Source organism: Phocoena sinus, chromosome 21, assembly GCF_008692025.1.
Source record: "Phocoena sinus isolate mPhoSin1 chromosome 21, mPhoSin1.pri, whole genome shotgun sequence".
Taxonomy (NCBI): Eukaryota; Metazoa; Chordata; class Mammalia; order Artiodactyla; family Phocoenidae; genus Phocoena; species Phocoena sinus.
The window spans coordinates 6708153-6731537 of NC_045783.1; the positions used below are offsets into that span (position 1 = coordinate 6708153).

Genomic DNA, 23385 nt, shown 5'->3' on the forward strand with positions numbered 1-23385 from the left:
AGCTCCCGGTGGAGGTTCTCTTCTTGTGGGACCAAACTTCAGCCGTCCGCAGCTCTGAGGGCCTGCGAGCCACAGCCAGATGGGGGACACGTGTAAAGCTTCCCCATGGCCTTCCAAAGTGAACTGCAGTCCCAGCTGGACTAGCAAAATATTTCATCAGTGAACAGTAAATACTGTGATATATACTTGATACAGTTATCAAATTTCAGATCAAGAAATAAAGATGAGTTATAATTAGTAAAAAAAAAAATCTGTACTATTCTATTTGCCACTTAGTTTGCTCATTGAATATTGTTCTGCTTTTGTTGCATTGTTTTCGATTAGAAAAAAATTTTTTTTTCTGTTGATCAGGTTTAAAATAAGTGTTAAAATGCTTAAAAATGCATTACAGCTTTAAAGAGGAATCTGCAAACAGCCTAATTAAACAAATAATCTGTATTTCTAATGTGAGTTTAAAAAAAGGACTGATCACTTTTAAGTTTCTTTGCTTTTGCAAAGCGTAGGCAAGTAATACGATTCCTTAAAGTATGCGCACACAGGCCACTGAATTATGTAAATAAATATAAAAATATGAAAACTTTTATAGCTTTAAACCCTTGAGAGGACTGAACCAGAGGTCAAATTAGAGATAATCTAATATATTAGAAGAGGTAAACTCTCCCTCCTAAATGGTTCAGAAAAGCATGAACTTTAGCTGCTATACAATCATAAAATTAAAAAAGCTGCAGCTACAGCTTTATGAACATGAAAAGCAAAATGAACACAGTTGTCTAAATATTTCCCAGCGTTGTTACTGCAGCAAGTCTGACTAGAGCGTGATGCTGAATGAAGCTCTGTTTCCTCACCACACACAAGGCACCGTCACACACACTCGGCTCTTAGAAATGTCAGTCAGTGGAGAGAGTATACACATACATGTTGTATCCATTTACTCAAATCCACTGTAAAGTAGATAGCATGGTTTTGGGGCAAGAGAACATGAACAGTTCAAAAGAGAGCTACCAGCCGTACCGAGAAAATACCGTAAGAACACATTTTTGCTGATGGTGGGTCAGGAGTACACCATCATATACAAGGGATGGAATACTTGATCGCTGTTTTCATGCAAATCAATCTAGTGTACTTTGGGCACCCTCCAGTAGTATCCTCGAGGTCTCTCCGTTGGAATTCTCTCCACCTTTTGCTAGCAGAGGAGATAAAGCAGCAGAGGGGCTTGGCTGGAGTCTGTTCTGCTGTGCGGCGCTCAGCAGGGCGTGCAAGGCCCAGTTCTGACATTTCTCAAGCATTCCCATCTGCATTCCCAAGGCCTCCCCCCATTCTTTTAAAGAAACAACACAAGCTTCCTGGCTTCCTTATAAAAAAACTAGTTTGTCTTGAAAGTATCTTCAAGACAAAAATCATTTAAATTCTTTAAGTCTCTTCCCTTTCATAGCCATCTAGTATAGTAATCATGACAGTGTACCTTTATTTCATGTTAAAAAGAGAAAAAAAAAAAAAAGAGAGAGAAAAAAATCTGCTTTTGCTCCAAAGATGATCACACTATCTTGTCCCTAGAAATCTACCCAGGATTTTTGCAAACCCACAGAATACAGAAAGAGCAGAAATGGGACAGGCATAAATAACCTTTGTGATCTGAATACTTCATCACAGAAGTGAAAAAGTAACACTGTTAACACTTGGTAGCAAAGTTTTCAGGTAAGCACGGGTACACCGGTGCAGTGGTAAGAGTCCTGGACTGGGCATTGGGTCACCAGGGTTTTAATTTTCACTCCGCTACCAGCTAACACTGTGATCCAGGTCCTAGAATCCTCATCCATATAATGAGGAAGTTCAGCAATGTTATTGATTTCCAAAGCCTTCCTCCCCACCCAGCTTTTGAAGGTCTGTCACCCCACAGCCAGGTGACAATGGATGGATATATCTGTATCTACATTTATCTCCACAACTGAGGACATATGTATGTTTATAAATATGTATGTTCATGAATATACACATAATGTTTCAAAAGATTCTGCCTGCCACAGAAAGACACTGAAATAATTTACTTACCTTATTTTTTTCTCGGTGCACCTTAATTTCAGACAGGCAAGAACACTTTAATTTCATTAAAAAAGAAATCCTCGGTATACTGTCATCTAAATTAATCAAATCTCGTTCCCAGAGCTGAATTTCAACGGCTCCCATTGTAATAACTGACAATTCAGTTCCTTTTATAAACGAGAGAATAGTCGTATGTTCCCTTTCTACCTCTGTAGGAAGCATCACTTGCATGTCCTAGGCTGAGAACAAAATATCCCAGGCACCAGACCAACGAAGCAGTCTGCAGAATGTCTTCTGTGCCGTCGGGCGTCCGCGGAGGTTGAAGGGACGTTCTCCCAACTGCTTTGGCCTCTGCTAAGCTCATGTTTCACCTTCTGCATATGGCGATCGGTGATCGTGGCCTCGGTTTTGTCTCCGGCTCCACCCTTTCTCCAATCTGTTATAAACACTGACACTTTCAGGAGAGCTGCTTTCACAGCCGCTCTCTCAGCAACGTTACCAAAGTGCACATGCCAGGGCTTTAACCCAATGATCCCACACGACCTGGGGCCTGGAGCCGCTCACCTTGGCCTCACCTCCCATCACAGCACAGTCAGGTCCACGGGGCCGCGGGTGAGGCTGTGAGTGCTCCGACCTGTGGTTTCTGGTCTGTGAACGAGGCCCGGGGTCGCCCCTGCTCCCAGGGAACACGTGGAGACCACGGCCAGTCCTCTGGGCCCCCCTCTGCCAGCCAGTCCCACAGGGAGCAGCCAGTGGGCTTCAGTTCCCCGGACGCCCACTTCCCGCCTGACCCCCAGCCATGGGGACGCCGGTGCACCCCGGGCCCCTGGGGCACAGCACGCAGCTGGGGAGCTGATGCCGGGGTCGCCCTGCCCCGCGAGGGATGGGAGTGCGCTCTCTCTTGCCCCAGGCGGAAGGTTCTGAAACACATTTCCTACGGATCCTCAGAAGGTCCTGTGGGATTTCTCACCAAGGCCACAGCGGTGGTCAAGGGTGTCCACAGCGTGTGTGCCGGCCTCCTCCACCCAGCTTCCCTCGCTTGTCCCCCTAGGCTGCTCCCTGGGACCACTTCCTAAGTAAACTTCCTGCATGTGTGCCTTTGTCTCGGGCTCCGCTTTGGGGGAAACCCAAGCTAAGGCAGCATGAGAATCAAAGGAGATTAAACATATACATATAGATACACATGGGAAGATAGATGTAGATACAGACAGGCATTTTACAGGTGTCAATTGCTATAACTAGCCTGGCTGCATATAAGTGTATATATGACCTAACAGCATCCGCTGCATTTTATTTGCTCCTTGACTTACAAGTATCTGTGAGTGCTGTGAACCAGAGCTCTAGCAGATACTTGGGTAAATATGTATGTACGTTAAGAGCCCTCTTAAGAGCTGTATCTTGTGTAAAACATGACCCCTCTTCCTGTATGAAATGCCCAAACAAATTTATGTTGCTATACCAGCCTCATTATGCCTGCATAAATTTAAAAGGGATGCTATTGATGAAAAGTAGCCTTTTTATCAGTAGGAAATGACTGGAACATTTTGAGGGGAAAAATACATTTTCTCCTTAGATTTTGGAGTGATGGTAAGGGCAACATATGAAGAGGCAAAGAGATAGTGTATGTGATTAAAAAAAAACCAATTAAACAATGAAAAGGAATATATAGTTACACCCACAAATAAAAGCAAAGACATATGACTTGATGGAGCACAGATATACTGGTGAACTCAGATTATTTACAACTTTATCTGTCCCAGGGGGACAAGCTATGAACTTCAGTACAGCAGCAACTAGTGACTACGGTGCTATGCCTTATAACGTCTTCCAAGTTTACAGTCAGCACAGGGCACACTTTTAGTCTCTCTGTACTAGTGAAAATAGGAACGGGGTTATCTAGACACAGGATCAGATAACAGAATGTCGTTCACAAATGATAAATAGAAAAAAGTGAAAACTAGGTCAGAACAAATTAGTTATAGGAAGTGCTTGAATGATCCTCTGTGGGGTGGGGTCCATGTAGTTATGGAGGACAGAAGCAGGTGTGCTTGTCAACCACCCAGAAAACCTGTGCTGTCAGGGCCTTGCTTCCCTTGATATCCTGTCTGCCGGAGCCTGGAGAGGACAGAAAGTGCCAGAATGGAAGGCAAGTGGCTTTGATATGGGCTCTTCTGGGAGACATGAACTCAAGTATGGCATCAATACAAAGAGGACATGGAAAGAGTCCCCAGCTCATGGGGTATTTGCGCATCATCTCCAAAATGTGGAGCAATGCATTTGCCCCTTGTCCCCTGCAAGGTTTGAGATGACAAAGGTTTGCCTGAGACGTGCATCTCCCAGCCTTTCCCCCTTTAACATCTGCATCTCTCCTTAAACACTGCTGAGGACACAACTGCTTGGGCAGTCAAATGTCCAGATTAGTAAACAAAACAAAACAAAACAAAACAAAACCTTATATGGAGGGAGAAGAAAGCCCAGTTTTGCCACTTTTCTGTCTGAAGACTTCCAAAGATGTTTTGTTTCCTCATGACAGGGAACCAAGAACATTAGGTCATAAGCCTTCCAAACAGAATATCCCTTGATTTAACGATCTTGCATTCACGTTTCCAAACTAATTATCGGAGCAAATGCTTTGCTCGTTGTTACTAGTGCAGATGGCTGGAGAGTGGCTTCAGGATTGCTGTATCCCAAGCAAAGAAGAACGTACGCCTGTAGTATTAGGAGGTTTAAAAAATCAATGAGACAGGGCTTCCCTGGTGGCGCAGTGGTTGAGAGTCCGCCTGCCGATGCAGGGGACACGGGTTCGTGCCCCGGTCCGGGAGGATCCCACGTGCCGCGGAGCGGCTGGGCCCGTGAGCCGTGGCCGCTGAGCCTGCTCGTCCGGAGCCTGTGCTCCACAACGGGAGAGGCCACAACAGTGAGAGGCCCGCGTACCGCAAAAAAAAAAAAAAATCAATGAGACAAAAAAGAAATGTTTTTGATATCAAATCGCAACACACAAGGACGTGGAGCTCTTTGAAGAGAGCGGGCAATGGTACAGCACCTGACTGCAGAAAGGGCAAGGCCTCCTGGCAAAGGAGATGCAGACAAAGGCCGGAGGGATGAAGCAGCCTACGTGGTTTGGCACAGCCAGGAGGCAAGTGAGCACAGGACGTGAGGCAAGGAGATCGCAGGGCACAGGCCAAGAAGGCTGTGTGCTGCGCTTTGCCTCACAGGAGCAGGTGCAGTGCAGTACGTGAGCTGCAGGGGGATCAAGCTGCACCGATGCCCTGACCCTCAGGTGGGATGGAGGCAGAGTTAGGGGCTGCGTCACAACCCAGAAGACGAAGGAGGGCAGACCTTGGTGGGAAGAAGGGATCAAGTCAGAGGGATTAGTGAGGTAGGAAAAAACAGCTGTTTTTGGGGGGTGTGAGTGGAAGAGACCATAGTTATAGTATCTTGTTTCCAAATTGAAATGCTATAGTGAAACCTCAAGTTGTTTGTTAACTTCCTAGGGAAATTAGGTTATTCAGATGGACAAAACCTAATGAACTAAAAGGCATCAGGACACGGAGCTTTGTTGAAGTAGAAGTGATCTCTCAACCAGGACCTATATAGTTGGTAAGGGACCAACACCAAAATCTCGAAGTTAGGGATGATTTTTGTATACTATCTATGTTCTCAACCAGGATCTATATAGTTGGTAAGGGACCAACAACAAAATCTTGAAGTTAGGGATGATTTTTGTATACCATCTATGTTTTCCTTTCCCCAGCCAATTCTGAGATTACTTTCCTTTTGGTACAAAAAGTGATGATGATAATCTTGGTGAAAAGGAAGATGGCCAGGGAAACATTTTAGTGTGTAATCAATCTGCCACAGTTGCTTCGTAAATGGACTTATTTTTCCTGTCAAATTATTTTTCCAAATGTTTGGGGAGTAATGAAAAACCTCAGGACATATCTTACATTGAAAAAAATATATATGTCTACGTTGTGTTAAAATATCTTCTTCTGGCTGCTTGAATTTCAATGTGTTGCCAACTTTTAAAAGATGGTGTTCAGGGTGTAATTCTTTTTAGCGAATAAAAAAATAACATCAAGCGAGAATCTATGCAACTATAAGCACAGCAATAGCCTTACGAGGTTCACTTAAGTTTGGATAATCCATCTGAACCCGAAGGAAACAGCGACAGCTCAAGGACCCACACACGGAAGCGTGCTTGGACCATTAATTAAGACGAGGACAAAATGAACGTCCACACAATTCTTTCTAACTTGTAACGGGAACCTTTCCGAGGCACTTGGAGCCACAAATGAGAATTGCTGCTAATCATCTTCAGACATGAGGCCAACGTCAAACGTTCCTTCAAAATATGAGCATGCGAAGCCACCCGTGTGAACCGAGACAGAACCACATCCCTCCCTGGGGAGGCTCAAGTGTCTTGGAACTGTTTTGATAAGAGTGGCTAAGCGCAAACAGCAAGGACGGGAAACGTTTGCAGGAGGAGAGTGGGAGCAGGGCGCTGCCGGCGAGAGGAAAGGCCTCATTTGCTTCGTATTCTTTCTTGTACTAAGACCTCCTTATACTAGAGTGAACTTTCATTGGGTCGATTTCTATATTGCTGGGTTTCAGTTGCAGACAATTAAATACAGGAGATACTAAACGGAAAGACGTTTTTAGGCAACAAACGAGAAAAGAACTAATTTGTCAACTTCAAGAGTTGGGGGAATTTCAAAGCACATGTATCCATGTGTATCAGCCAAACTGGCTTCATTTCTGTATTTGGTCTTATGCTAAGGCACATGCCGTGATTTAGGGAGAGCCTGCATTAAATGGGAAATTTTCACACTACGTAATGAATGTTCAGAGTCTTTCTCTCTAAAAATTACTACTAGTCTTTGGGGTGAAAACTACCCATTTGTCATGTCCCAGGAGATAAAAATCGTCACTGGTAGTCTTCAAATCTAGGCTTTTCTATTAGTAAAAATGACCCCCCCCCCCCCGCATTCCTTAACTGTGTGGTAGGTGGTCTATCTTTTTCTTTAAGGCACTGAGAAGCTTGGACATTGGAAGGCACGCTCACATCAATTTTGGGATGTACCACTTTTGGCTGTTAAAAGGCAGGAAGTGCGGTGTGCCCTCTGGGTTGAACTACCAGTCTGCTCCAGGCACCCCAGCCCAGAAGTGCCCATGTGAGACTGGGCACCTGTGGTCCATGGAAAGAGATGAACACAGTAACTGAGACATGGAAGCAGCCAACAAACATCAACTAGAGTTATTGTGGTTGTTACTGCTGCTACCGTTTCTGGGATTAAGTACGTTCTGAATTCTTAGAGTACTCAACTGTCATATCACCCATCTCTCTTAAAACCTTAATTTAGGGCTTCCCTGGTGGCACAGTAGTTGAGGGTCTGCCTGCCGATGCAGGGGACGCGGGTTCGTGCCCCGGTCCGGGAAGATCCCACATGCCGCGGAGCGGCTGGGCCCGTGAGCCATGGCCGCTGAGCCTGCGCGCCCGGAGCCTGTGCTCCGCAACGGGAGAGGCCACTGCGGTGAGAGGGCCGCGTACCGCAACAACAACAACAAAAACCTTGATTTAATTTCGCTGCATAGCTAGTTAATAAAAGGGTAACAAGGGTTACCCTTGTGTGAAAGCACAGATCTTGTTGAGAATCAATGCAAAGTATCTAATACTTGATATTCCTGTTTGTGTTTTACTTTTCTCTCAAAGACTTCAGTTAGTTAGCAACTGGGTCAGTATCATATAGGATTTTACTTTTTTTAGTTGTATATATTATATAAAGAAACTATATATGTATATACTATATATAATATCTATATACACACATCATGTATATACACAGATCTGTAACTTGCTTCAGTGTAAGATTAACCTCCTCTCTGCAACATACCATACACATATACTTTCACACACACGTAACTCGTACACAGACTTTGTCATCCTAAAAAGCTGAAAAAATAGTGACTTAAAAGGCATTTATATTCTATTGTTTTCAAGCTTAGAGAAAGATATGGCCATAAAGTTAAGAAATTTTATTTTAAAAAATTAGGTCTTTTATGTCTTAAAGTTCTTGAGTCTAATTTTAAATTGGAACTTGACTTTAAAATGTCAAATTATAAACAATCCTCTCATGTGTCTTGTTGATTGTAACCACATTTGACTCATTAGCTCTACAGTCGGGGTTGAGGATGATGAAGGATTCATTTTCCCCTTCTAGTTATGCGATTTAGAGCGAAACAAGATAGAACCGTTTTTATTTAGCCCTTAAGTACTCAAATCAACAAAAAGATTAAGACTACTAGTTTGTAAGTTATTACTTCAGAGTATGTACTTAAACCAAACCCCAGCTTAAGTATATCTTTAATAGTTCGAAACTTCCCAGAATAAGTCTTTCTAAATATTATCTTTGCTGGGTGTTAAGAGTAACTAAGACAACTCTTCTGGATGACTTACATAGCTTTAACTTTAACCTCAAAAATTCCATTATTCCCATGGTAGTGAGACAGAGAAAGAGAGAGGGAAAGAGGGAGCAGACAGGGAGGGAGGGAGGGAGGGAAGGAGAAATTACAAACTTCTATCCATGAGCTGTTTTATATCATGTATTTAAATTGTAAAAAGTTAAGTTTTTAAAAGGCGGGGGAAAGGAAGAAGGAAAGAATGAATTAAGAAAGAAAGACCACAACCGCCAAAAGGCCTGAGCTAGTTAGTACTAGCTAGTTAATAAAAGGGTAACAAGGGTTATCACACTTCAGATTATATGAAGTCTATATTATACATGTTTGTTGGACGGCCAAGGAGTAGTACCTGATTTTTTTTCCTACGGTGGTCTTTTCTATTTGGACCACTTCTCATATTGAGAAGTAAAGGCTTCAACTACAAGATTTTACAAATGATCAGGATTCTAGTAATTGTCAGGTTTCATGCTACATTTGATCTGCTCAAACCAAGGGAGAACCAGGGGGTGACTGTGAACCATCAAGATAACCAGCACGGAGGGAGATGGGCAGTGCGTGGGATGGAGGCGATGCAAACCAGCATGGAAACAGTAACCCTACAGCTCTCACACTAACCCCGACCCTGCACCACCACTCCGGACACAGTGTGTAAGCTGCACCAACAAAGAAGCCCTTGATTGTCGGGGGAAACTCGACCCTGTCCGTTCCATTTTCTCACTCTTATAGGCAGAAGCATAGAATTACTCAGGGGTTAACACTTCAGGAGAAATAAGGTTTGATGACTAGCTCTATGAATGGTTTCTCTGCAGAGAATGATGAGTTGTAAAGAAAGGCACTATAAGCAGATTTTGTTTTTAAATAAGCAGTTTGATGATCAACTTTCAATTATCCAATTTAATAAAAAAACTTTTTTGAGTTATAACTATATGAAAAAGAAATGAAAATAAAAATAAGGTTTCTGTCCTCATGACCTTATAGTTTAGACCAATGACTGGAATTGTGGCTCCCATGATTGGGTCATTAAGAAAAACAAAGAGAGGAAATGAAATTTTAAGTACCTAGAGTTATACATGCACAATGCCTCTAAAAGCAGAGCTTAATTAATCCTTAAAACACTCCTCTGACCAAAGTGAAACCCTATTATATATACGAGGACACTGTGGCCCTCCCCAAAGTTGAGCAACTTACCTAGAGTCCAAGGAAAATAGGGGAGCAGGTGTACACAGCCTGAAGCCCACGTGTTCCTTCCCACACACCTGGCTGGCCTGCATTTGTATTCTTTTTTAAATTAATTTATTTATTTTTGGCTGCATTGGGTCTTCATCGCAGCGCGTGGGCTTTCTCTAGTTGCGGCGAGCGGGGGCTACTCTTCGTTGTGGTGCGCGGGCTTCTCATTGCGGTGGCTTCTCTTGTTGCGGAGCACGGGCTCTAGGCGTGCGGGCTTCAGTAGTTGTGGCTTGCGGGCTCAGTAGTTGTGGCACACGGGCTTAGCTGCTCCGCGGCATGTGGGATCTTCCCGGACCAGGGATCGAACCCGTGTCCCCTGCATTGGCAGGTGGCTTCTTAACCACTGCGCCACCAGGGAAGTCCCTGCATTTGTACTTAACTGTATATTTTTACTGCCAAAGACACAGGCACCTATACCCATGGCAATGAATTAGCTTGTTGACGCTCTTACAGGTAAGCGAGTGTTAAAATGAGCAGGCATGCCCTCGGTCCATGGGAGAAGAACCAATCCTGACGATCACGTGAGATAATGAATAGACTAGACTAGGATTAAGTCTGCCTGATAGAAAAGATGACGAAACCGTGAAAAATGCACACGTTAGGAGAACTTAACAGGTCTAATGTGTGATGATCTCAGTAAGAGGGAAGGTAGGGGGGTGGTCGCTGCAGAATGTGGCCCTGAGTTACAGGGAAAATCCAAAGGTGCATCCCTCCTCATACTCTATCTTAGATAGTCTTCTGAAGCCCGTATTTTGAGAAACCGCAAGTCTAGAAACTGGTAGAAATAGTGATGCTTCTTTGTACCAGATTTTCATTTCCTGCGTAACGTGGATGCAACACAGCGAAATCCTGGTGGCCCTTCCTGCTGCACGGCATGGCCATCTGCCCACCTCTGAGCTGTGGTTTTACCACCTCCCTTGCCTGTGCGCACTTCTAGGGCTGTCTAAACCGTCTGTCTCCCACACATGCTGTTACTGGGCTGCCAGATTTTGAATCAACATAAAATCACACTGTCTTTTACTGCTAGTGATAAGAAAAACCCAGCAAGATGGCAAAGTCAGAGCAAGGCACAAGCCTTGCTTTAAAAGACAAGGGAAACTAATTAGGAATAAGGTTTCTGATCATTTGACTCATGACTGTCTCCCTGACACTTGTTCTTTTCTAGCTTGAGAATTACATCCAGGACAACATGAAGAAAGAAATGGTGGAGATACAACAGAACGCAGTGCAGAACCAGACCGCTGTGATGATAGAAATAGGAACCAACCTGCTAAATCAAACCGCAGAGCAGACCCGGAAGTTAACTGATGTTGAAGCCCAAGTAAGTAGTGAAATAGGAAACAGAGAATGGCCCAGCCAGACAAATACTAGCACAAAATCGTTACCTAATTAAACAAGGGAAAAGCAGAGGAAGCGCGAGGATAGCGGAAAAAAGGATGAATTGATGAGAAATTAAGAATTTGTGTCTAGATAGAAATTTAAAATCAGGAAATATATTTTCATTTTACTACTGAAGTTACATTACCTTTATTCTACTGAGGACGTACAAACCATTTTCATGTTATTCATACGTGACTACAAGAGAGATGTTCCTCTGCTTCACTGGTATTTTCTGGACTTGAGATAAACTTTCCATTTCTGAGCCCTTCGCTTTTTTGTGCATCTGAGACACGAAAAGCACTGAGGCAGAGTGCTAGAAGCTTCGTGCTTAACCCTAACTCTTGAGTTAAGATGGAAGCTAAGTCTCACAGAACTGCCAAAACAATTTGTGGTGTGAATTTATAGAGAGAGAAGCAAAGAGAAGAGTAAGAAGAAGTGGTTGAGGCACAGAGAGTGTTCAGCCATCAGCCCAGAGCCTTGAGCTCCATGATTAACTGGACGCACGAATCTCAACAAGGCACTAGCTTTCCCTGGCCTCCGAGGTTGTGACTGTGAAATGGGGGGACTGGCCAGGTGACTGACTGCCAAGTTCCCTTTTAGTTTTAAGATTCCATGAGCTATCAATTAATAGTAGTAGGAAAGAAGAATATGAAATATGAAAATATTAGAAGAATAACAGCAAAACATTAAAACAAAATTCATCTGGAGCCATGCTAAATGACAAACAATATGTGACCCAATGAGAAGAGTCCAGGTGGGGAAAAAGTGCTGCTGGGGAGATTTACAGAGATGCTTCAAGTTCAAGCCTTGTCGTCGGTTGAAATGGCCTTCTGGGTCCTAACCCTAGCTCTTTATAGTCTTATGAAGTTAGTATCTTCCTACCCTGAGTTATAAATAATGCTCAAAAAAAAAAAACAACGTAGAGCTTCCCTGGTGGCGCAGTGGTTGAGAGTCCGCCTGCCGATGCAGGGGACACGGGTTCATGCCCCGGTCCAGGAAGATCCCACATGCCGCGGAGCGGCTGGGCCCGTGAGCCATGGCCGCTGAGCCTGCGTGTCCAGAGCCTGTGCTCCGCAACAGCAGAGGCCACAACAGTGAGAGGCCCGCGTAACGCAAAAAAAAAAAAAAAAAAAAAAAAAAACCAACGTAGATTTAATTGTAAACGATCCCCATGACATATTATTATGTGCTACTTAAGCTAAAAGACAAAGAAATGCCAAACATCAGTCAGGAGGGGACAAGAAATAAGGGAAACGATAAGCCTTCCAACTGTAATAAGCCCACGCTGAGAAGCGCACCAGCATTCTTTCATTGTCTCTCAGAGAACTACTGGATAAGGTAGAGAGAACAGCAGGGGGGTGGTAGGAGAATAACAGATTTTTATCTGAATATAGAATAAGAAGTTATTTGCTTACCAATCTTTCCATAACATCAGAGCAGTTTAGGACAAATATAAATATCTTACACAACAGGTCACAAGGTACTGAAAACTGTAATCCCCAGAGGTCATGAATTCCAAAAAGGAGAAGACACAAAAATCTAAAAGTAAATGTATCAATATACCCATTGTCAATTGTTAGAATAAATTAGTAATGCTTAGGTCATATCCCACCTTTGGGTAGTAAAACTGATGAGCAATTAAGCCCTTTAAAAAGCTGTCCTGGAAGTATAACATTGCCTATGGTTCAGATAAGAGAAATAAAAAAGTATAAGATACAGAGCAATGATGTAAATCTTTGCCATCCTGTGTTAAGTTAGGCTTACTAGCATTTAATGAGGTTTTGTTGGGTCACACGATATAAAAAATCTATTGTGAAACTAGATATCACCTGATCCAGGATTACAGGAAAATAGGAAGATGGCTGGAAAGAAAACAGCCTATAATGTCCAACTGAACACATTAAGACGGCGGAGCCCAAGCAAGGACATCAAGGGACCGAATTACGTACCAACTTACTTAAGGCATCTGCTGCGTAGTTACTATGTGAAACGGGTTAAATCCAAACATGAAAATTTCTGATATGAAGATTCTTCCAGCTTGTCAGGGTGTCAGACTATTAAACCAGACTGTGAGGGGTGGCTGGAGGCCTGAGAACTCAGAGAGAACAGACAACCATGGGACCTGGGTAACTTAAGAGTCACCTGCAGCTGGAGGCCTTCGGAAAAGTGATGGAAAACATTGCAACTGGTCCTGGGTGGGTCAGGACCCACACGCCATCCTCCCACCCCTCCCCCACTGAACTCATTTTATAGCTCTTAGGAGCTAAATAAAAGACCAAGTTTCCAGGTCCTTCTATCAATAACCAACACAGAATGTCTGGGCCCAAAGAAGATGTAGGGCAAATCTATATTCCGGGTGTTAACATTAAATCACACCCTGAGGTTGGCCAATGCCTTCTTTCATGCGCAGAAGTGTTCATGGTATGAAGGCATCCAGCTTTGACTAAGGACCAGACCGTCCCTAAACCTGCACGGTGGGGCTGGGCTGCCGCTTCCACGAATGACACAGACCCCGAGCAAACAATGCTTCTTTCAAGGACCCTCATTTTGGGCAACAATTCTGCCTGACACTTACACATGATGTCACATCCTGAGTAACCATGACACAGAGGATGTGAGTCATGGACTCTTCCTGCTAAAACGCAGCCAAACGCGAAAGAATTCATTCTTTAAGTTGTTTGAACACAATGGGAACAGAGATACCGCACGTGGTCTATGTCAGAAAGGCCCATAAAGCAAAACTGAGCTCCTACTTCACATTGATGTTTTTGTTTCCTGATGGGTTTACATGATTTTTAAAATAGGAAAAAGAGCAGTGGAAAAGGGGGGGCGGAAGAAGAAAGAAAGACTAAACAAGTGAATACAAACAAGGAAATGCTGGGCTAAAAATGAGCTACGTTCTTATAGAGTGGAAGTATGTGACTTCTGAACACTTTGTCTACTGGCAGATGTGAGAACAGCATTTTGTCTTGAGCAGAGGAAAAGCCTCTCTTCATTTATCAACAACTTCCGATATATTAAATATGACCATTTGATACTCTCAATTATCTCACTGTGTGAAATGGTAAAACATGGCAGCACAAGAAAATGAACATTATTTGACACAAACACCATCGTTCAGAACTATTAAACCCTTTCCGAAATACACGATGAAAAAAATGTTTAACACACTCTGATGCAATCCAGCACAACAAGCCTTTTCTGAAAATGAAAATTATGCCAAATTAAGATGCTTGGGTAAGTAAGTAACATTTTAGTTATGTTTTCCTATAATTTAGGTAACTTTATGTCTAATTAAAAATAATAAATAGGAATTTTATTTTGTTACATTTAGGTATTAAATCAGACAACAAGACTTGAACTTCAGCTTCTGGAACATTCCCTATCTACAAACAAATTGGAAAAACAGATTTTGGATCAGACCAGTGAAATAAACAAACTGCAAGATAAGAACAGGTAATAAAAATACAAAGAAATGTATAATCCAGAACTGCACACTTTCTAGATATGAAAGCCTACTTCACATGACTATTAAATAAGCGTGGCTTCCAAAATGCTGAATTTCTTAATGTATAGTACAAGGATCAGAAACCTTGTGAGGGGAAGGTAGGGAGAGGGTTTGGAGAAAAATACTGCAAGGGCCTCACCTTCTAAAACAGACTTCAACTTTGTTTTTTAATCCTCTGGCCCCTTTAAGATTCTCTTACACTAATCCTCCGAATTCTACCTCCATATTATGCATGAATCTATGGAAAACTACTGCCAGGGTTGTGCAGTAAAAGTCACACTGGCTGGGGCATTTTGATATTAACTTTGCCAAGTTCTTTGCCTCTGAGGACTTAGTTTATCCCAATGCAAAAGAGTCTACAGCAGGAAAACTACACTTTATTGTAAACCAATGCACATTTCATGATGCAGTATTTACTCTTAAAGCGTATGATAAAGTAAAAACAAAAGTTAATACTAAATATGGTTATATTAATATCTAAATAAATATTTTAAAAATCCCAAGAAAACCAATACAGAAACTAAGATTATGGATGACCAGTGGGGACGGTTTTCATAGGTTATTTCCAGGAGGGGACATATGAGGATAATTCTATTCACGTTCCAGGTGTGCTTACCTCCTTGTTTCTAATCGGGGTATGTACACCTGACATGGAGGATGGCCAGGCAACAACACGCTCTGATTCACAATTAAATAATTCTTTATTCTTAACCAAAAATGACTGTAAGCTTATTGTCTTATCATCATTCTTTCCTGTTAAGAACTAAGCTGAAACAATTCTTCTGTTCTTTGAGTAACAAGTTGGACTCATTGTTGATTTAGGGTTTTGAAAAGCAAGTAGATTTTTATTCCAAATATTTTAATGTTTCAAATTTTTCTCTTCTGCAAAGTAATAAATAAAATCTGAGACCAATAATTGAGACATAACAGTCCCTCTAGTTTCATGTTGCTAAAATGGCCTTATTTAATGTTCTTTTGAGTGGGCTGCAGTAATGCTGGACACCCTGGTACTGGACGCGGTCCCCACCTTAGTTTTCTAATTTAGTACGCAAGGATGCTAAAATGATCACTTACACACGTCAGTTACGTTACCCAAGCACCGTCTTTGTAAATTTTTGTCAAATTGTATTGCCCTTTGCCTATAAAAGTGTGCATCTTATTCCCAAATCAAGACACACTGCTTAATAGTTTCATTTACCACAAGGTGCAAACTTTCCTATACAAAGTCAACTTGAATTGCTGTGAAAAACAACTGACAACTTTCACTACGTTTTTTGATCATCCACGATTGGATGAAATTCCTTTGTATGTTAAAGCTTTACAATGTACAAAATAGTCATTGCAACCACACAGAAATCTGCTGTGTTTTCTGATAATTCTTGCTTAAATGATCCTTCACATTTTTTTCTCCTTAATCCTTCACAATTTTTCCCAGGTTAATTGACATTTGACCAGTAATGTGCTTTTCCAATAATTTCACTCCATTTTTATATGAAATTATATTTGAACATCCCAACATTTTCTCCGTAAAACTACCTTGTCGAATAAACATCTCTAACAAACGAAAATCCTACATGACTTGCAGCACCAGAGCACCACAACTTGGACAGCAGACATCTAACTCAGACTGGAGTTGCGTAAGAACTGTTTCTGAATAACCTGCCATAGTGCGGACACTGAAAGGCGTAGCTTTTATCAGCTGACTTATAAAAACCATATGTAACAAATCTAAATCTATACCTGCAGGAAGAATAATCATTTTAGCAGCTGCAGAAATCACGCTCTCTTTTGTCACAAATATGAAATGAAATGGCAATCATAATGGTTTTTTCATCAACAACTGTTAGTAAATACAAATAAGAAAATTGTGTTGATGACTCTACATCTTTCAGTGAGTTTGGCATGCTGTTTTCAGGTGCCTTAAATTTTGACTAGCCTAAGATTTCATCTGCAGGAACAACATTACAAAAATATGTGAATGTGGGCTTCCCTGGTGGCGCAGTGGTTGAGAGTCCGCCTGCCGATGCAGGGGACACAGGTTCGTGCCCCGGTCCGGGAAGATCCCACATGCCACGGAGCGGCTGGGCCCGTGAGCCATGGCCACTGGGCCTGCGCGTCCGGAGCCTGTGCTCCGCAACGGGAGAGGCCGCAACAGTGAGAGGCCCGTGTACCGCAAAAAAAAAAAAAAAAAAAAATGTGAATGTGTTGCACGTTTGACAAACCACATTTTAAATTATCTTCAATAATTCCCCCAATGTACAATTGTCTTCTTCATGGAACAGTTTCCAATGAAGTCAAAGTACTTATTAGAGTCAACATTTTTCTGAAAATTGCCACTATAACACTTTTTGATTCACCAGCTGAAGTTGAAAATTACTATGCCCTTTTCATCTTATCATCCTTTTTTTTTTTCCCCTTCTAAAATAAGTGATTGATTTAGGAGTTACTTGTACCAGTTCAGTTAAACTGTGATATTGTTATATGATTACTGTTATTGAAAAACGTTGTCATTGATACTGTCCCCTTCTGAAGAGAGGCAATAAAAACTCATAAGAGAAACATGATTCAGCCTTGATGTTTCCACCAACAAGGATATTTCCCCACATTTCTCAACAGACCATGAATTATGTTAATATAAAGTTAAGCTGTACCTAAGTCCAACTGCTATGGTGATGATGAAATTGATCATCCTGTATCAGAAATTCAAATAAGATGCTAAAAAGCAAAGTGTCAGGCAATGCAGGCATTCTCCACCCTGCCCCACCCTCCTCCCATCACCCGTCAACACTGACCCGTGGCATTTGCTGCGCCGCACAAAGTTCTTGCTATGAGTTTATGCTCTATTCTCATCTGTTTTATCCCATTTATTTAATTTCCTTTTATTAAAAAAAAAAGAAAAGCTTATTGCAACCCACTAAATTGATTGCACAAGCCAGTAACAGGTCCAGATGAGCATTTTGCAAAATGCTGCTCTAAAATCCGATCTCTGAGACTCTTTACAGCCTTAAACGCAACGATACACGGTGCTGCTTATGACCAGCCTGGTCTGGGATGACCCGATGCTGGGCTCACCTCTTCAGTACCTGCTCGTATTTAACCTTAAGATTAAATCTTTTAGATCAGGATGTGACTGACCTCTGGATTCTACTGGTAGAGGTTTGGGAGAAAGAAACAAATTTTTTTTTTTTCATATCCGTCCCACAGTATTCACACTCTCATTCACACTCTGGACCGTGTGATCATCACATCTTTCTTTTATGCCTCTTCATAGAATATTAAAGAAAACAAAAGATTGGCTGGATAACAAATTTCAGCAAGAACACTCTGAAGGCAGTACAGATGAGTGATCTTAAAATGTCCGTACATTTTATGTTAATGGTCTAGGTGAAGCATTGTAGGAGTACTTCCTATTGCCTGTACGCTGATGGTCCTAGAAACGATTTTAGGTAGAAAAGAAAAAAATCATGCATTTATTTTTAGGTTACCTTCGGCTTACGGTAAGTCATCTTGGTTTTTAGATCAATGAAAGTGATACACAAGTTAAAAAAAATAAGTTAGCTGATATCAGTAAAAATGTTAAGAAATAATACTTGAAAAAATGGATATGGTACAACTGATGAAAGTCGAAAGCAAATGTCTGCATCACGGTAACAGATTATTTCTTGACTTGGTACTTTGACAGTATACTTATTGTCACACACTGGTTTACAATGACTATTGTAAATTTAGTAAATTTACAATATATGTAAATGACTGGGATAAATTTAAGAGCTGCAACTGTATTTCTGATAATAATAATGATTCATACTGATTGTTAATGCTCATAGGTAAGACCTGTAGCGGGTAGTTTGTCCCTTGGCTGAGTAATGTTGTTTCCAGGGTTAAAGGTTCAGAAAATGTTACTGCCCCCCAAAAGGAACAATAGACCCATGGATTATTTGAACTAGAAGGGGTCTCAGAGAGCATCATCTAATCTAACGCCTTCACTATGGATAGCGATTTACTTCTGTAGGTGGACTTTCCCTTAGATAGATATACACCTGAGATCCAAGGAGGGGATGGTCTGCCCCAGGTAACCCAGGGGGTCACGTGCAGAGGCAAGGTTCTCAGCCCGGGGCTCTCCCCACTGACGCACAGGTGTTCCCAAACCAAGGGCACCTTGTCATTGTCCTTTGTCCATTGTCATTCCTCTTCAGCGGAACCACGGTCTTCAAGTGCACTGCATGTGGTAACTTCTAGTTATGAACCTTACATTTTCACTGGGGTACTTTCTCCTCATGTCATATCTATGTCCTCTATCTGATCTCAGCAAGTTTGAGAGCTTCTTCAGGCCTGTGGCAACATCTTACTTTATAACTCCTTTAACACCTTAACGGAGTGCCCTGGAGAAGCAGAAATTCAATAAATATGAACGATTGTATAAGGATTATGAAACTGATTAGCTGTTTACAAAGCACTTGGCTTTGACGGTGATCAGAAAACCCTTCACTAACTAACAATTATTTCCCTTTACAAGTTTCCTGGAAAAGAAAGTTCTAGACATGGAAGACAAGCACATAGTTCAACTTCGGTCAATCAAAGAAGAGAAAGATCAGCTCCAGGTGTTGGTATCCAAGCAAAACTCCATCATTGAAGAGCTAGAGAAACAACTGGTGACGGCCACGGTGAACAACTCAGTTCTCCAAAAGCAGCAACACGACCTGATGGAGACAGTTCATAATTTACTGACTATGATATCGACATCAAACTGTAAGTAAAGTTTACGTACTAGTTTTTCTTCAGTTGTATCTGCCAGTAGTCGACGAACCCTTCAAAATTCTAAAGAAGACTCTCACCTTTCAGAAAAAGCACACTTCTCTTACATATTTCATATGAATGCTTTATAGGGTCTCAATATGGAATCGATTAAAAAGGAGAAAGAGGGGAAGGGGAATATATAATTATACTAATTATTATGAGGCAAACCAACCCAAACATACTTTTTTGTTCATGGGCTCAGAGAGTCTACTCTTAGTTAGTTCCATTGCTAACTAGATGTTTGGGGCTGGGTAAGTTACTAAACCATAGTGGACATTTTTTTATTTTTTAAGAGGGAGAAACAATCCTAGGCCCGTAGGGTTGTTGTGAAGATTAAATGAGATAATATCGGTACTTGCAGTAACTGGCATAAGACTGGTACCCAAGAAATGCCAGTTTCCTTCTCTCACCACATCCTTAACTACATCTTGCCTTCCTTATTCCTTTTTGACCTTTCAACTTCTCTTCGATATTAGAGGGAAGAAGGGATGCATCTTCAGTTGTTAATTAGAGACATGATACACAACCTGTGTGGTATTTTTAAGTTTTTTTTTTTCCTTAAACATTGGGTCTAGTTCTTGCTACGGTCTGTTTCAGTGTCCTTTCAACTGTATTCTTTTGACACAGATGCACTTTACATATGATTCACGTAGAGACCCTCTTCACCTCCATAAGAAATATGTTCTCACATTTTCCTTGACTCATACAGCTATCCCCACTTTAATTACAGAAATATTTATGCAAGGTCTCTACTTAAACAAGGACGCAAACAAACAAAAACAGTAGCACAACCTTGTGCTAAGGGGCAGGTTTCACACCAGGTGGCCAGCTTGCAGCATGTGCCTTCCAACTAGACTTTCACTCTCTTATAATTAAAAAAAATCATATGTTTTTCTCACATTCAGAGAAAAGGAAAAGACAACTATCTGATGTCTGGTGGGACCAAGACAGTGTGAGGTATTAGCTTGGATGAGCCAAAGTAGAGAAAATCACGTAGCTCAGATCCTGGCAGAACAAACGAGCACAGGTGAAAGAGCAGCAGGACAGGCTTCGTCTGTGCCGTGTGCTTCTGGCTGGTGTGCAGACGGGAGCCTCCACCTGAGATGCCTGCCCTCGCCACCCGGTCCAGACACCTAGGCTTTTGTCCGTCTCTAGAATGACGTACAAATACACACCTGCAAGAATACATACACACAAACACTTTTTCAATGTGGCAAAAAAGGGATTGGAAAGTCTAAACGTTGAGAGCAGAATAAAAATTTGAAAGAATTTCGTAGTCCTAGACTTTTTAGACTTAAAAGGAAGAATTTCAAAGACGCAGATAAATAAATGTTAGGTTCCTCTTTAACGCAAGCTATCATGGGACGGTTGCTAAAAATCCAAAGAATACTAAATGTCTTCACCCAATGGTCTAAAGAAATGTATAAAGACTTGGCCTCAGATACACAGAAAGAAAGGAAAACAATCCACACCACTGCCTAGATACGACGTGGCTAATGGGCTATGGATGCAGCCACTGTAGGGCCAACACTATTTTTAGGTACATTCTTTTTTATTCTTCTGTAATAACTTTATCTGATTCTACTCAAGATGGAAGTTTTTTTTTAAAGTAATAGTTTATTAAGGCTGAGTGTGAAGCACTTGCATTACATATAGTTGATGAGAAGAAAAAGGAAGTATGGATTATTGGTAACAATCTTTGAGAGTTAACACGAAACAGGCTGAAGGAGTAACTTTTGAAAGGCCAAAATACTAGCATCTCCCTTTTACTTATTGTAAGAATTCAAATGTAATAAAACTTAGCAAATGAGTGCATCTCGAAATAACGTACTTTTATCTTTTCACGAACTCCTTTTAAAAGCTTTCCTATTTTTAAAAAGCAGCCAAGCACTCCCTCATTGCTAAGGAAGAACAAATCATCTTCAGAGATTGCGCGGAAGCATTCAAATCAGGACTGACCACCAGTGGCATCTACACACTGACGTTCCCTAACTCCACGGAGGAGATCAAGGTAAGGCACTGTCTCCCACTTTCACCTCCCTGGCTTGGAGCAAGTCGTTTTAGAAGTGGAGCAACTGCAGACATAGTTCACACACCCCGGATGCATCCCGGCTCCACTCAGAGCAAAGCAAGAAACACTGCCACACGTAAAGGTCTCACCAAGGGCTCCGAGCCCAGCCACTGGGCACGGAACACTGACGACGCACATGAAGGATGTAGAAATATCTATCTTATTATATGTGTCTACCTAATATATAAGATAATCTACTTATTTTCTCCTTGCATTTGGCTTAGTCATGCAGTGTCAGCTGTTTGCCTTGAAGTGTCAGACTCGCGTCATTAACTCTAAAGAAAATGTCTTCCAAAACACCAGAGTTCGAATACCCATAGTTTATGTTTCAGTCGTTACTTCAAGCAGCAATCGTATTCCATCCAAAAAACAAAAGGCTTGTTCAACCTGCAACTGAAACAGTCACACAAAATTTCTCTTTGAGACAGCCATGGCACCTTGATGTGCAGAAGTTATCTATACTCACTTCCATTACATCAAACAGAAGATAAAAAGACGTGCCCGCAGCAGTAGAGGTTTAATAAGATCAATACTTTTTTTACTGCTTTGTCAGAGACATCCTGAAGTGAAATTGGCTTTTCCCCCCCAAACAGCAAGTGTGTGACCGAGGAACACAGTGACTCCGGCGTGCTCTGCACTAGTTAGCTCATTCTAGGGCACTGGTAGTTTCACCCACTAGTGCTTTTTGTACCATCAGTGCAAATGCTGTCACAGCCCCAAAGGCCAAGGACATGGTTATGGAGACAGTTCCGACCCTTTGGACTTGCTGCAGGGGGCTCAAGGCTTCCCTGGGTGGGCCATTCATACCCCATCTGATGGGCTGGAAGACTTAACTCACATCATCAACGAGAGCAGGTCACTTTCTTCCCAAGTACCTGGAGTTTACTTCAAGGTGGAAGCTCGTAAGTGAACCAAGAATCAGAATTTACCATCAGGAGAAGCCAGTGTACAGCTTAACTCGGTTTTTCTTGGATATTCTGGAAAACTTGCTTTGGGAGATGTTAAGCTTTAGATGAGAAAAAAAAAAAGTCACTTCCCCGGGGAGTATTTCAATGTGGCTTTGATAAGGTAAAACAACATTACATGAGAATCAGTGTGAAGTGTTACAGAACTCTGGGATGACTGTATATGTTAAATGCCTATAAGTATGTTTACGTCTAACTGTAAAAGCAGCTACACATTGAATGAACAGAAACACTTACAGAAAAGGCACTTGACGCTGTATCAAAATGGAGATTTTAAAGGCTCCTGAAAGTATCATCTCTTTGAACTCAGGGTTATCCTCAGTATTTAACATGGTCATAAAGGAAAACACTTTAAAAATACAAACAAGGGCTTAAAGATGTGGAATTTCAAACAGTAACATACACTTGATGTTGAATTTAAAAGATAAATATTCGATCCTTGTGCTATTATTCACGATAAGACTTTCCAAAGAAATCTTTCGAATTCATTCGTGCTGCTTTAAATCAACCTTGAAAATCAGTTAATGTCCCTAGCATCCTAAAAGCAGTGTATTAAGGGGAGAAAAAACCCAAATATTCTGTTGCAGATGAAAAAGTAATGAGCAGACTCTATACTAAGCCCTTCAGTCCCCCTGTGCTATCTGGTTCTCATGCCAGCTCTTTGGACACTGTTGTCTGTCACCAGATGTCGGTCTGTTCTGGGTCTGGAGGTAAGGGGACAGGAGTGACCTGAGCAGGAGAATGGAGAGTAGAGTGGGCTGCTCCCTGATGCAGACCCAGAGGGACTGTGTAATGTTTCCTGCCTCAGTGCGTGTCCCTGCCCCAGCTCGCCGTACCAACCCCAAAGGCCTCACTGCCGGGAGAAGAAGATATACAGCTCTGGGGTGATGTGGTCTCAGGCCACGGCTGGAAACGTTAGGATTTATATATGCCTTTTA

The 23385-nt window shown here is 41.8% G+C and overlaps 2 protein-coding genes across 4 annotated transcripts in view; one reads left to right on the forward strand and one right to left on the reverse strand.

Annotated features, from left to right (window-relative positions):
- MCPH1 (microcephalin 1) overlaps positions 1-23385 on the reverse strand; it is a 238240-nt gene that overhangs the window by 99928 nt on the left and 114927 nt on the right. The window lies entirely within an intron of this gene.
- The window catches only part of ANGPT2 (angiopoietin 2), a 54553-nt gene that overhangs the window by 18198 nt on the left and 12970 nt on the right, over positions 1-23385 (forward strand). The window contains exons 2-5 of one of the 2 annotated variants that reach the window (XM_032618445.1): positions 10892-11047; positions 14441-14562; positions 19131-19363; positions 21295-21422. In XM_032618445.1, the coding sequence (XP_032474336.1) occupies positions 10892-11047; positions 14441-14562; positions 19131-19363; positions 21295-21422 (639 nt within the window). Of the gene's footprint in view, positions 1-10891; positions 11048-14440; positions 14563-19130; positions 19364-21291; positions 21423-23385 lie in introns of both variants that reach the window. The other variant, XM_032618444.1, reaches the window with a different exon arrangement.